The sequence below is a fragment of the Camellia sinensis genome, chromosome 6, assembly GCF_055761805.1.
Source record: "Camellia sinensis isolate YWXY chromosome 6, ASM5576180v1, whole genome shotgun sequence".
Lineage (NCBI taxonomy): Eukaryota > Viridiplantae > Streptophyta > Magnoliopsida > Ericales > Theaceae > Camellia > Camellia sinensis.
In genome coordinates, this window is record NC_138966.1 from 174,312,575 (window position 1) to 174,324,637 (window position 12,063).

The 12,063-nt window shown below is 35.8% G+C and overlaps 2 protein-coding genes across 3 annotated transcripts; one reads left to right on the forward strand and one right to left on the reverse strand.

Moving 5' to 3' along the window:
• Nucleotides 1–484: 484 nt before the first annotated feature.
• Nucleotides 485–4,334, forward strand: LSP1 (Eukaryotic initiation factor 4E protein). Of its 2 annotated transcripts, none has more exons than XM_082875439.1 (5): nt 485–800; nt 1,360–1,528; nt 1,654–1,779; nt 3,881–3,946; nt 4,032–4,334. In XM_082875439.1, exons 1-5 carry the CDS (start codon nt 610–612, stop codon nt 4,077–4,079), a joined length of 600 nt encoding a protein of 199 aa, XP_082731565.1. In that variant the 5' UTR covers nt 485–609; the 3' UTR covers nt 4,080–4,334. The 2 variants fall into 2 exon arrangements, 1 of the variants encoding a protein (XP_082731565.1); XR_014333552.1 differs by having other exon boundaries at nt 487–800; nt 2,175–3,946.
• Nucleotides 4,335–4,871: 537 nt separating this feature from the next.
• LOC145793050 (protein PROTON GRADIENT REGULATION 5, chloroplastic-like) lies at nt 4,872–5,956 on the reverse strand. Its single transcript, XM_082875440.1, has 2 exons — nt 5,346–5,956; nt 4,872–5,182 (listed from the first exon to the last, which is right to left on the reverse strand). The coding sequence occupies exons 1-2, from the start codon at nt 5,625–5,627 to the stop codon at nt 5,078–5,080; spliced, it is 387 nt and encodes a 128-aa protein (XP_082731566.1). The 5' UTR covers nt 5,628–5,956; the 3' UTR covers nt 4,872–5,077.
• Nucleotides 5,957–12,063: the final 6,107 nt, after the last annotated feature.

Genomic DNA, 12,063 nt, shown 5'->3' on the forward strand with positions numbered 1-12,063 from the left:
TTATACTCAACTAAACCTAAAGAGAGTTAGAAAATTATAAATAGTGTTTGGGATTTTTTTTATAGTAACTTTTCAAAAATTAAAATATAAGTGTGTTAATAAAAAATAATTATTAAAAATATTGGATTTCAATTTTATGATACAAACATTACATAGAGTTGGGGCTTGGAGAAGGGGGAGACATGAAATGAAGAATGACTGGGGGTTAATCAATCATTTTCTTGAATTCCAATTGAGCTCCAAAACGGCCCATTTTCCGTAGTTAGTCAAGCCCATCACAAGCAAACCACCCCAACCATGATCCATCTTTAGCGGTTCTTGGTCTGCTCCGAGTTTAAACTTTTCCAACCCAAAAACCGATTCCAAACTTTCTGGGCCTATAGTCTCGGCCCAGACTTCCCCCTCAACGACCCAGCCCATAGTAACACTGGCCCACCCAAATCTCCAGACTTTGAAGCCATTTACCATATCCAAGCCGTCGTTTATAAAAACCTAAACACCATTCAACAGTCTCCCTATTTACGGCCAGAATACCAAACTATCTCATTTCATTCTTTGCTTTCATCAATAAAATCTAGTGCGCTATATATATATAGAGAGAGAGAGAGAATGGCGGAGGTGGCGGTGGAATCGGCCGGAGCGGTGGTGGCGGAGGAGGCGGCGGAGACGAAGCAGCCACACCGGTTGGAGAGGAAGTGGACGTTCTGGGTCGACAACCAGTCGAAGCCCAAGCAAGGCGCCGCCTGGGGTTCTGCTCTTCGCAAGGTCTACACTTTCGAAACTGTCGAAGAATTCTGGTGGTAATCAATCATCTATCTCTCTTTCTTTGTCATGATTTGGCTTTGTGTTCTGTTTGATCTGGTTAAACTGTAGATTGTTTTCTTTTGAATCAGCTATAGATAGATCAAAAAATTTAGGGCAAGATAAACTTGACTAGTTTTACATTATTAAGGGATTTCAAATAACTAATATTTTATATTATTATTTCAAATTTATGGTAATGCTTTCAAATTCAATCTTGATTTCTATATCTAAATTTGAGCTATTCTCTTTGAATGTTTATTGCCCAAATCTTTTAATTTGTAATCCATAAATCTGGACACAACCTCATATGAATTATTAAATGAATTTCTTGATTCGCTTCAATGTTTTTTTATTTATTTATAATAAATTAGATAGGTTCTTGATTCTTTTTTTCACTGAGGACGAACAAAACAAACCCAAGATTTGATTTTTTTTCTAATGAGAAACTGATATTCCATTTGATTTTAATTGATTACTCTAAATCTTTGCACATGATATGAAAAATATGGATGAGATTTTGTGTATTGATTTGTGAAGTTGTGAACTTTTGTGCAGTTTGTATGATCAAATTTTTAAGCCCAGCAAGTTTCCTGCAAATGCTGACTTTCATTTGTTCAAAGCTGGGATTGAGCCCAAATGGGAAGATCCTGAGTGTGCTAATGGGGGCAAGTGGACTGTTACTAGCAGCAGAAAGGCTAACCTCGATGCCATGTGGCTCGAAACTGTAAAATTCTGATCCTTCTTCTTAGTATTAGTTTATAACAATTTGAACTGGTGTACATGACATGTTGGCCTTCCATTAGAATACTTATTTGCATGTTTGGTGACTAATGGATTTTTGTTGGGCAGTTGATGGCTTTGATTGGAGAGCAATTTGATGAGTCTGATGAGATATGTGGTGTGGTTGCAAGTGTGCGCCAAAGGCAGGACAAACTTGCATTGTGGACTAAGACAGCATCCAATGAGGCTGCTCAGGTTTTAGTCTTTTACTTGACTGGTTATGTTGATTGGCACCTCTATTTTTTCGTGGTTTTCATATGCTTTGTTATCATTAAGTAACTTCATTTTTTAAAGTAATTTTTACTTTTATGAAAGATGTAAATTGTTTCATAGAACACTGTTGTGCCTGTTAGTATTGATATTTTAACAGGTTGGTGTTAGATGCTTAAAAGGTTCTAAAGCACTGTATTATATAAACTTTAACCATATAAATAAAGTTTAGTAGAAATTTTAATTTGAATAGTTATTTAGGGAAAGTTTGAGAGAATTTGGTAGAATAGACAATTGTAGGTTTTTTACCTCTTTCATCATTCAATCTGCTTTCTACTACTGGAGCTGTTTCAACTTTTGAAGTCCCCACATTTTTTCAGGTGCCTTTGGCAACAAAGAGATGCCTGTCATTTATATACAGGCTAGTGGAGTAGTAAAATTTCATGGCAGTTGAAGAACTACAATTTGTTTAGTGAAAGCTTCTGCTTAGCAGTGGTGGTTTGCACAGAAAGTTCTTTCAAACAGCATGGAGTGTGGTTTTATTTAATACATTATTTCCGTTTTTATTATTTATTGGCAAAAACTTATTTTACTAGTTTCGTTAAAATAAAAGGTTATATTTTTCTAGAAAATTTTTACTTTCTGTTATTTGTTTTAACTTTATCCTAAAGAATTTTTTCTTTTACGCTATGTTTGGTTGGAGAATTTGGAAAGGGATTTGGAAATGGAAAGGAAAAAGGTAGGTGAAATGTGAATAAAATATACTTACATTTCACTTAGTTTCACACACCTTTTCTCTTTCTATTTCCAAATTCCTTCCCAAATCCCCCAACCAAACATAACGTTAATGATATTGGCATGAAATGTGCGTGTGTGTGTGTTTTTAAGCCATGGGGTTGATTCCTATTCATTTTTCTCAAGAAATACTAATAATCCCCCGACACACACACACACACACACACACACACACACATTATATATAGGTTTTAGCCATGCTGACTTATTTACTATTAATTTTTCTCAAGAAACACTAATAAATCTACTATTTTGTGAGGGTTTTGGCCTCTATAATATTGTCATTCATATGGCAGAAAACATTGTGCAGAGTTTCAAATCCTCACATTAATGAGATGTGTCTGCTTTTCTCTCCCTATGATTCTGCTTTTCTCTTCCCATGATTCATCTTTGTTTTTTGACATGTAAATTTATTAGAGAAAGGCATCAAAAAGCAGGGTGCAATCTTGTATGTTTATGCTTTTGTACTGCTTAATTTGTAGTTTGGTCGCTTTAAGTTGTACGTGTAAGGCAAGACAGTTACTTCTAATGCTGTGAAATTGTAGTTTAATACATAGTGTAGTAAATCTTAGTTATCACCATGGTAAAGTTCACCTGTTGGAGCAGAGATGAGAGAATCTTTGGTATCTAGTGAAGAGGATTGAAGTGAGTAATGTTGAATCCTGGGTAAAAATGTTGAATAGGTTTTCAGATTAATTCTTATTTTCAGTGGAGTTATTGATCTTTGTTAAACCTGACTAAGCTGTAATTTTCTTACCATTTGCTGCCAAAGGGACGATTTTGGTACACGAGAGAAGTTTTGGCTATAAATTTTTTCATTGGCAGTAAGGGTTGATTCAGGGACTTGGAAAATGAAATTGTGCTGCATAATAACTAGTATAGTTCTACATTGGTGTCTCATGCTTTCCTTATCTTCATATGCTTGTTAGTAGCTTTTGATGGAGGCAATGCTCAAAGACTAAGTTCAATTTGGTTAGTGGGCCTATTGATGGTGGTTTGGGAACCACATTTATATGTAATCACTCTGATGTGGTATGTGACATTTGAAATGATTTCTTGTTCTTCCGGCTGTTGCTTTGAAGCGAGTTTATTTTCTGTATGTATGACATCATTCATGAAGTTTCAAGATATGATGAATATTTCTTATTTTCTTTAGGGAAATACCTAAGGAACTATTCCATCGTTGTCCCTTCTTTAATGCTAGACCTTGTTGGTTTCCTTGCATCAGACAAGTGTTTGTTTAATTAAATGAGTATTGTTTAATAATGTGAATGCAACTGTTGTGATGTAGATGGCCATTGGGAGGAAATGGAAGGAGGTTATCGATGTTAATGATAAGATTACTTACAGTTTTCATGTAAGTTTTAGTATTATTATAGTATTATCTGTGTTTAGCACCTCTGCATCTTCCTATATCTCTCAACTGCTTCGTTTTTTTGCAGGATGATTCTAGAAGGGAAAGATCAGCAAAAGGTCGATACAATGTGTAACCGCCCCTTGGCCTGATTGTTGAGCTCTCTACATGCAGAGTTGCCTAGCTGTGACAAGTACTAGATTGTGTTACTGTTTCCATAGGTGCTCATCTCTACGGCAAATTTAATTGGAGGATTTTGTGAGTGTGAGATGCTTTTTTGGATTTGGATGTAAAATGTACTCTTATGATTTGATATTTGGAAATCTTGTATTTTTTGATGATTGTTTCTCAAGTTGCTCCATACAATATATGACTAATAGAACTTTGCCGATTTGCTGTCTTTTGCAAATAGAATGCTTGAATAACTAATTTTTGTATGTATATATAATATTTCAGTATCTACCATCATTGCCATTAAACTCTTATCAGACGACATATAATTTGTGAGTGATGGTCTGGTCATTGTGAATCTACTGAAAATTAATTATTTGAACTAAATACCTATTTAAAATATAGGGTCATTGAATTTACATATGGAAACATTGACAACTGATTTGCATCTTTAAAGCAGAGTTCAATCTCGATTTGAAAAATTCACGAATGTGTGCATACTTGATTAGTTTATATTTCATGACAATCTTCAGCAAAGTCCAATCGAACTGAGGTTGAGTAGTTTAGCGTTTTTTAAAGTTTTGAGTCAAAATTTTAACAATTAACAAGTTCTAAAACTTTGTAATTCTTAATTTGTTTCAGTTTTTAACAAGATGAACACTAACCTAATTCATTTTACAACCATAGCAATTGAGCTGCCAAAATCTAATTGATTTTCCTTTCCTTGTGGGTAGGTAGGAATTAATGATTTTCTTAGTTGACAAGCAAAATACCTCCTTGTGTTTCATTTCAATAAATGGGAATATAGAAAACATTTCAACTACAATAAGAACAGGGTATGTATCTAGTTTACATTCCAATAGAACAAAGTATATATTTGGAAGTCCTCAAACTATAAGTACTATGATAAAAGACATTTAGCATGTTTGACAACAGAGAGGAATTGCATGGGCTTTTTCATCATCAAGCAAGGAATCCAAGTCTTTCTCCATTCTTCTTTGCTAGCCTAATCAGTCCTTGTCGCTGTTTTGCATCTGCTCCTATTGACTTGCAGAATTCAGTAATCACCTGAGAAAAATATACCAATTGAAATTATATATATTCTTTCTCCAGATAATTCAAGTCATTTTAGACTGAGAAGTTGAACCACACAATTTGGCAACACAAGATAATGATAAACAATTGTACAACAAAAAGAATTGGTGGATGAGGGTGGGAGAGGAAGGTATACCTGAGAGTGCAAAGCAATGGCTTTGCCTCTGAGCTGATTGAATCGCTTCTTGCCGATGACATTCCTGGTGACAACCACCGCCGGAGCAAACAGACCCTTCCCTTCATTAACATTCTTCATCATAGGCTGTGACCTTACCGGCTTCCCAACCCGTACATGGGTTGGGACCGCCTTAGCCAGCATGGTGTAGTCTTCACCTGCCATGGATGTTCCCCAACTTCCATGGAAGGATGAAGAACACAACCCTCCTATGAACCCAGTTGCAGATATTGAAGTAGCCATTGAAGAAGAACAACACAAACAGCTAGTTTGTTCCTCTCCAACTACTAGGGAAAAAATGAAAAACAATCAGAAACTTTATTTTCTTTTTATTCTGCTTCTTGTGTGGTTCCTATGAACTTTTGTGATAGATGTGCTTTGTGGGTTGTATTTGCTTTTGCTTTTTTATTATGTTTTTGTTGCGAAGATATGTTAGTAGTGGTGTAGCTTGGTTTATATATGGTTGGTATAGTGAGGTGAGACTTGAGAGAGAGAGAGAGAGAGAGAGAGAGAGAGAGAGAGAGAGTGAGAGCTGAGAGAAGCATTAAGAGCCGCACAATACTGGTTGGCTTGGACTTTTACTCTGAATTTTCTTTTCCCTAAACGTGTAATTTACTAGAATTGTTTCTTCTTTATGAAAAAATGCATAGAAAATAAAATTTTGCGGCTCAGATTCATGTCATATCAAATTTAAAAGTAGAAAATATTTATAAAAAAAAGTGAGAAACAAAATTCAATACTCCTTTATTTTCATTAGTTTAAAAATGATTCTTTTTACTTTTGTTTTTTTGGTTCTCCTATTTAAATATGGATGGTACAATTTTATTTTTATTTTTATTTTTTATTTTTTATTTTTATTTTTATTTTGTACTCAATACTTGCTTCCTCTATGGTTCCATTGTCATTGGGGGGAGGGAAGATCTTAATCTGCCATTCTAGTGGCTTCCCTCTATGTGGTGCTGTCAAATTTATCAATGAGGGGTCACTGCTGTGCTGTGGTGTTTTCATTTGAGGTGTATTATGGTCTTATTTTTATGATCTAAATCGTTCATTTTGTAAGGTTTGTTGAGTACTTCATGCCTACCAAAAATCATATTAATCGGATATCAAAAACTATATGATCGACAATCAAAAAAATAAATAATAAGTTTTATTTTGAGAAATAACATAAATAATATGCAATTCGATCATATAGTTTTTTATATCCGATTAATATGATTTTTGGTAAGCATGAAGTACTCAGCAAACCCTACAAAATGAACGATTTGGATCATAAAAATAAGGCCATAATACACCTCAAATGGAGGCACCACAGTCACTGCTGTGCTTCACGCACAGCTGTGACCCCTCATCCCAAATTTATTTATCAATAATGATTGAGATTTCTAATTTTGGAGATTTCTATGATTCTAATTTAATCTGAATCACTCATGTAAGAGAGATAGAAAAAAATAAAAATAAATATATGAATGATTCAAATTATTTTGGGAGTCATGAAATTTCTAAATTTGGAGATTTCAATCATTTTTGTTTATTTATTTATTTGAGAAGTTTGCATGAATTAGATAGATGGTGTGAAAAAAGTTTGGTGATGACTATTTGGTTGTGAGACCAACGAATGTAAATTAGGCACATAATGGTAAGCATGTGAAGCTCATGCTCAGTTGGAGAGGGCTGGTGGTGGTCGACTGTGACTAGCTCACCGCTGAATTGGGAACTATGAACTTTCAACCGTTCATGAATCATGTCCATGTCACAAAGGAAGGTTCTGAGAAGTAACTATGATAAAGTAATTTTTGACTAAGTTATTTTTTACAAACCAAATCAAAAAAATTGACAAGAAAGAGTCATAAAAACAAAACAAAACAAAAAAAAAAATAGGGAAGGGGCCAACGTGGTTGCCAATCGGCTAGCCATTGTGTCTTAAATTGGGTATGGTTGAGTATAAATTAAAAATGAAAAAGGTAAATTATCAAGGAAAATGAGTGAGTCTCCCTTTTTGGAAGATTTCATTGCCTCTAAACTAATCTACACCACTCATGATGTGTGAGGCCTACTCATATATGTGTGAGGCTCACATCATGAGTAGTGTAGATCACTTTGGGAGTTGTGTGGTCTTTTAAAAAGGGATCTGTATCGTTGTTGAATTATCAATGAGTTATATTTGAGTATAAATTAAAAATAAAAAGAGTAAATTATCAATGAGTCGTATTTGAAAGAGGTGTGGCATATTTAATTTCATAACCTTTTGTTTATATTCAAAAGTCCTGTAGCGTTTTTTTTTTCTTTCTTTGCCTTCAATTTTCTTTCTTTCTCTTCCTAATTTTCGGCGACAGACAACCACGTCTTACTTCTTCTCTTTTTTCCTTTTGATGTATAGTCACCGGTAATCGATGATCACAATTAATTGGGGTTCATCGACAACCACCGACTCTTTACTTCACCCTCACTGACGGTGAAAAAGATGAATTTTTGGTCAAGAAAATGAGTAGATCTACTCAAATCTGAGATATGATGTAGATTTACTCATATTTGAGTATATCTACATCAGATCTGAATAAATCTAAACCCAAAATAGTTGCCAAAGTACAATTCTCTTTCTCCTTCGATCTCTTAATTTTTCTACATTTTCTTTGATGTACATTTCTTTTTTCCTGATTTAATGGAGACAATTTTCAAGTTTTGAAGAAGTTGTTTTCGAGTTTTAGTTACAGACAGTGAAAACTATAAAATTTTACAATTTCAATTTTTTTGGTATTAAAATTAATCATGTTTTAAAACTGTAAAATTTTGCAGTTTCAAAACATTCTTCAGAACTGTAAAATTTTACAGTTTCATAACATTCTTCAGAACTGTAAAATTTTATAATTTCATAACATATTTTTCAGTTTGATTAGTAAGGATAAATGGTTCATAGATTTTTGCTCTGAAACTCTAACATGTTACAATTTCAAAACTTGTTTTTCATTTTGATCAATATTGAAGATTATTTACTTAAACTCTACGAAAATTAAAAAATAACATATATATTTTTTTCCCATTATGGTTGTTTGTTGTTGTTACGTTTTTTTTTTCTTTCTCCTTTCAGTTTATCAATATTTAGCACATTTTGTTATGTTTTTTCGCTCTAATTTCTCCATGTATTTTTTTCAGCAATATTCTGGATATTCCGGTGAATCTCTGACGATATTCTTAATGTCCAGCCAGGGCTGACCCTGAGTTATTAGGGGCCTAAGGTGAATTTTTTAAATTGGGCCCTTCATGTATCATTACTTTAAAAAAAATTGTTTGGATAAAACAAAAAGGATAAAAATTTATTTTTATTGCATTACAATTTAACAAAATTTAGAAAACAAATATATATATATATATATATAATAGTTGAACTTCAATTATTTGAATCGAATTTTTTTTTTTTTAGCTTACCAATGCTATAAAAACTAAAATTAATTGAGGGTAAGGATGAGAATTTTCAACACAACTCAAGTAATATATAAAATTAGTAAGTTAGTGTGTGAGTGAATTTCTGACCATACTGCCAAACTCAGTATTCAACTGGAGTGCACTGGCAAAATAAATGGCACTTGACTGACCTGCAACAGAAAGAGAAGATTCTGGCGGTGGTTCGTCCACCCGGGGGCACTCCGACGATCAAGTCAGTATATCTCCCAAAGATAATCAATAGTGCTACTCTTACTGTTCAGAATATAAATTGCATACCTTAGACCCATTGAGGGTGCCTCTCTTTTATAGTTAATTCAATCCTAGTCCCCATAGAAGCCTAGCTTCAATGGACTTCTGCTCAGTGCTTATCCTTATCCATGCTGCAGTCCTTCCTCATTCTAGGACTCTCGTGCCTTATCCGCTTATCTCGGATTCCGATATCTTCGGAGATAATCTCGATCTAGCCGCGATAACCTCAGCGTCATGACCAGGACACGTGGCACCTCGGCTGACACGTCAACGTCACCTTGGCCACGTGTTGATACTCAGAGAATATATCCTCACAACTGCCCCCCTAGGTTCTATTACCTCAGCAATCTGAGGTGATGGAACCTATACCAGAACTTCCTTCCAGTACGTCGGCTTAAGATTTCTTTAGCCGAGATCATCATATAGGCCGACATGTCTTTTTTAAAGAACATGAATTTCAAGAGCTCCTTCACGCGTATGAGCTGTCGTACACAATAACTCGACCGTTTTAGCCACGCGTTTTCCCCTGATTGGATCGTACTTGATACGCATTTGTAACTCGTCTCACGCTTGCGTGCGTCGTCTGACGCATACGTTGTTTTAGGCACATTAATTACCTTTTTGCCGCCGTTTCAAGTTTTAACAAAACTTCTTTCTCCTTGCGTCTTTTCACTTTACACCGTCTTTGTTCAAACTCTTTCTCTCTCTTATTTTCTCTAATCCTCTATTGTTTCAAGCTCTGAAGCTCGGCTGCCACTGCTGTTTCACCTCTTCCAACGAGGCTTATTTCCTGCTGCCGCCGTTCGTCTGATTTCGGCGATCTCAACATCGGCTTCCTCTCTTCGGTGAGTTACTGTTTCCTCTCGATTTAACTTCTCGTTTCAGTTTTTGATGGTATCTTGAATCTCTGTCATTTTTGCGAACTTGCTTATGACCTTGAGTAGTTTAATTTGTTCATGTATCTGAGTATGGTTGCCCCGCGATTCTGTTTTTGCCCAATCTTTTCTTGAGTATTCACAACCTGCACACACATTTATTCACTTTTGCCATTGTTCTTGGCCTTGTACCCTTGCATACACTCTATCACAGTGTTCTTGATAGTTCATCCTTGTTCTTGATTCTGAAACACGTTCTTGTTTTCTGTTTTCTGTGTCTTTTCTAGATTCCTGCCTTCAATCTTTGTTCCCGTAGATCTAGGTTTAGGATTTGTTTATAGAACCCACAAATTCTTAGGAAAAACTGAAACGTATTCAGTCGTCAATTTTAGCCGAGGACATTCAAAAAAAACATTCCCTTCCGAAGTCTCACATCTTTCACTTAAGCCGATATTATGGGTATATGGAGGCATAGGGTAGACACCCCGACCAAGCTAGAATACTTTAGGCGAAAGTTTTCCATCCCTACCGACGTAAATCTGAGGTTGGCTAGGGAGGATGACTCTATCATGCCCACAGCTGATTCTATGTCCCTCCCAGTTGTAGCTTTCATCGAGTGCGGACTTCGGCTCCCACTCGATATCCTTTTTCGTGAGATAATCCATTATTATAAGTTGAACCCAATGCAGCTTGCCATCAATTCGTATCGAATAATAAATGGTATAATTGCCTTAGCCAAACAAGAAAATGCTAGGGTTACCTTAGCCAACATCTAATATTACTATACCATGTGTGGCCTTAAAAAAAATACAGGCTATGTTTACTACCTCAAACCGAGGTCCACGGAGTATAAAATTATTGCCGATCTCTCAGACTCCAACAAGGGAGATGGGGATGATTACTTCATTACCTTGGGAAACTGGGAGATCGCTCCAGACGAGGACCTCCATCTCTACCCTCTGTAGACGTCCCCGAACGTCCCGGGAGGGAATCCCGTTTTGTTCGTTGGGCTTACTATAGTTCAGACTCAATGTCACGGTTCTGAATCTGATCTCGCAAAGTACAATGCAAGATCGATAAATCACCAAAGAGTCCAAATCCGGCAAATCGTTTTGAAAAACTGATTTTTAGAATGAAGTGCCAAACATAGACTGCTTTGCCAGATACAGAGTTGCCACCTAAATATTTTATTTTGGGAGAATTTCGGAAACCCTGACTTGTGCTTAAGGCCACGTGTCCAAGTGTCCGTCATCACCAAAGTTGCCCTGGCTCGGGAACTTGGGTACGATTGGGGAAGGTCACTTCGTGAGCACCCCCGCTCACCCGATCAAAAATCGGTCTCTACTAACCATGATATCGAGTTTTGAAAACATTATGCGCTCTTATTCCGATTTATTAGCCTAGAATTACTATGTGATGCGCACAGCATACAAGTATAGACTAGATTGCCTAAGTTGGAACAAAACATCGCATATCCGTTTGTTTTGAAAATGGATTGAAGTTTGTTACTCGCAAGTAGGCTAAAATACGAGTTTCAACGAATTATTCCAATTCAAGCAACCCAACCTTCACCCACGAGCATTCAGGCAGTTACATCACATAAGCACATAGCCTCATGGTAAGCATGCTATCATGGCAGTCACTCACACGCATGCAAGAATGCTAAAGCATAACACTTACCGAGTACTCCGAGCCAAAAAAGAAGCTAACTAGAAAACATGCATAAATCCTAACTATACTGAGATGCCTAATGTAACACATGCAAGAATGCAACTAAAATAGGCTCGGCTATTCTAAGATGGCATATGAGATGTAACAATCGATACATGTATTCAACTTGGAATTGAAATACAATGCAGTTAGCATGATGCGCCGAGCCCGGTGCATGCAATACAGATTAATGAATGCAAACATGTGAACATATAGATGCTAATTGAAACATGCCCTAAAACTAACCATCATAAGTTGGTAAATAAAAGAGAGAAAGACGTGGGGTTGGAAGACATGCATCACACACACGCACACTTATTACAAAGTTCGCCCTCTCGCAGAGGGTCCGAATATATAATACAGACCGAATAATTAATCAACTACCCTAGCTAATTAAATAT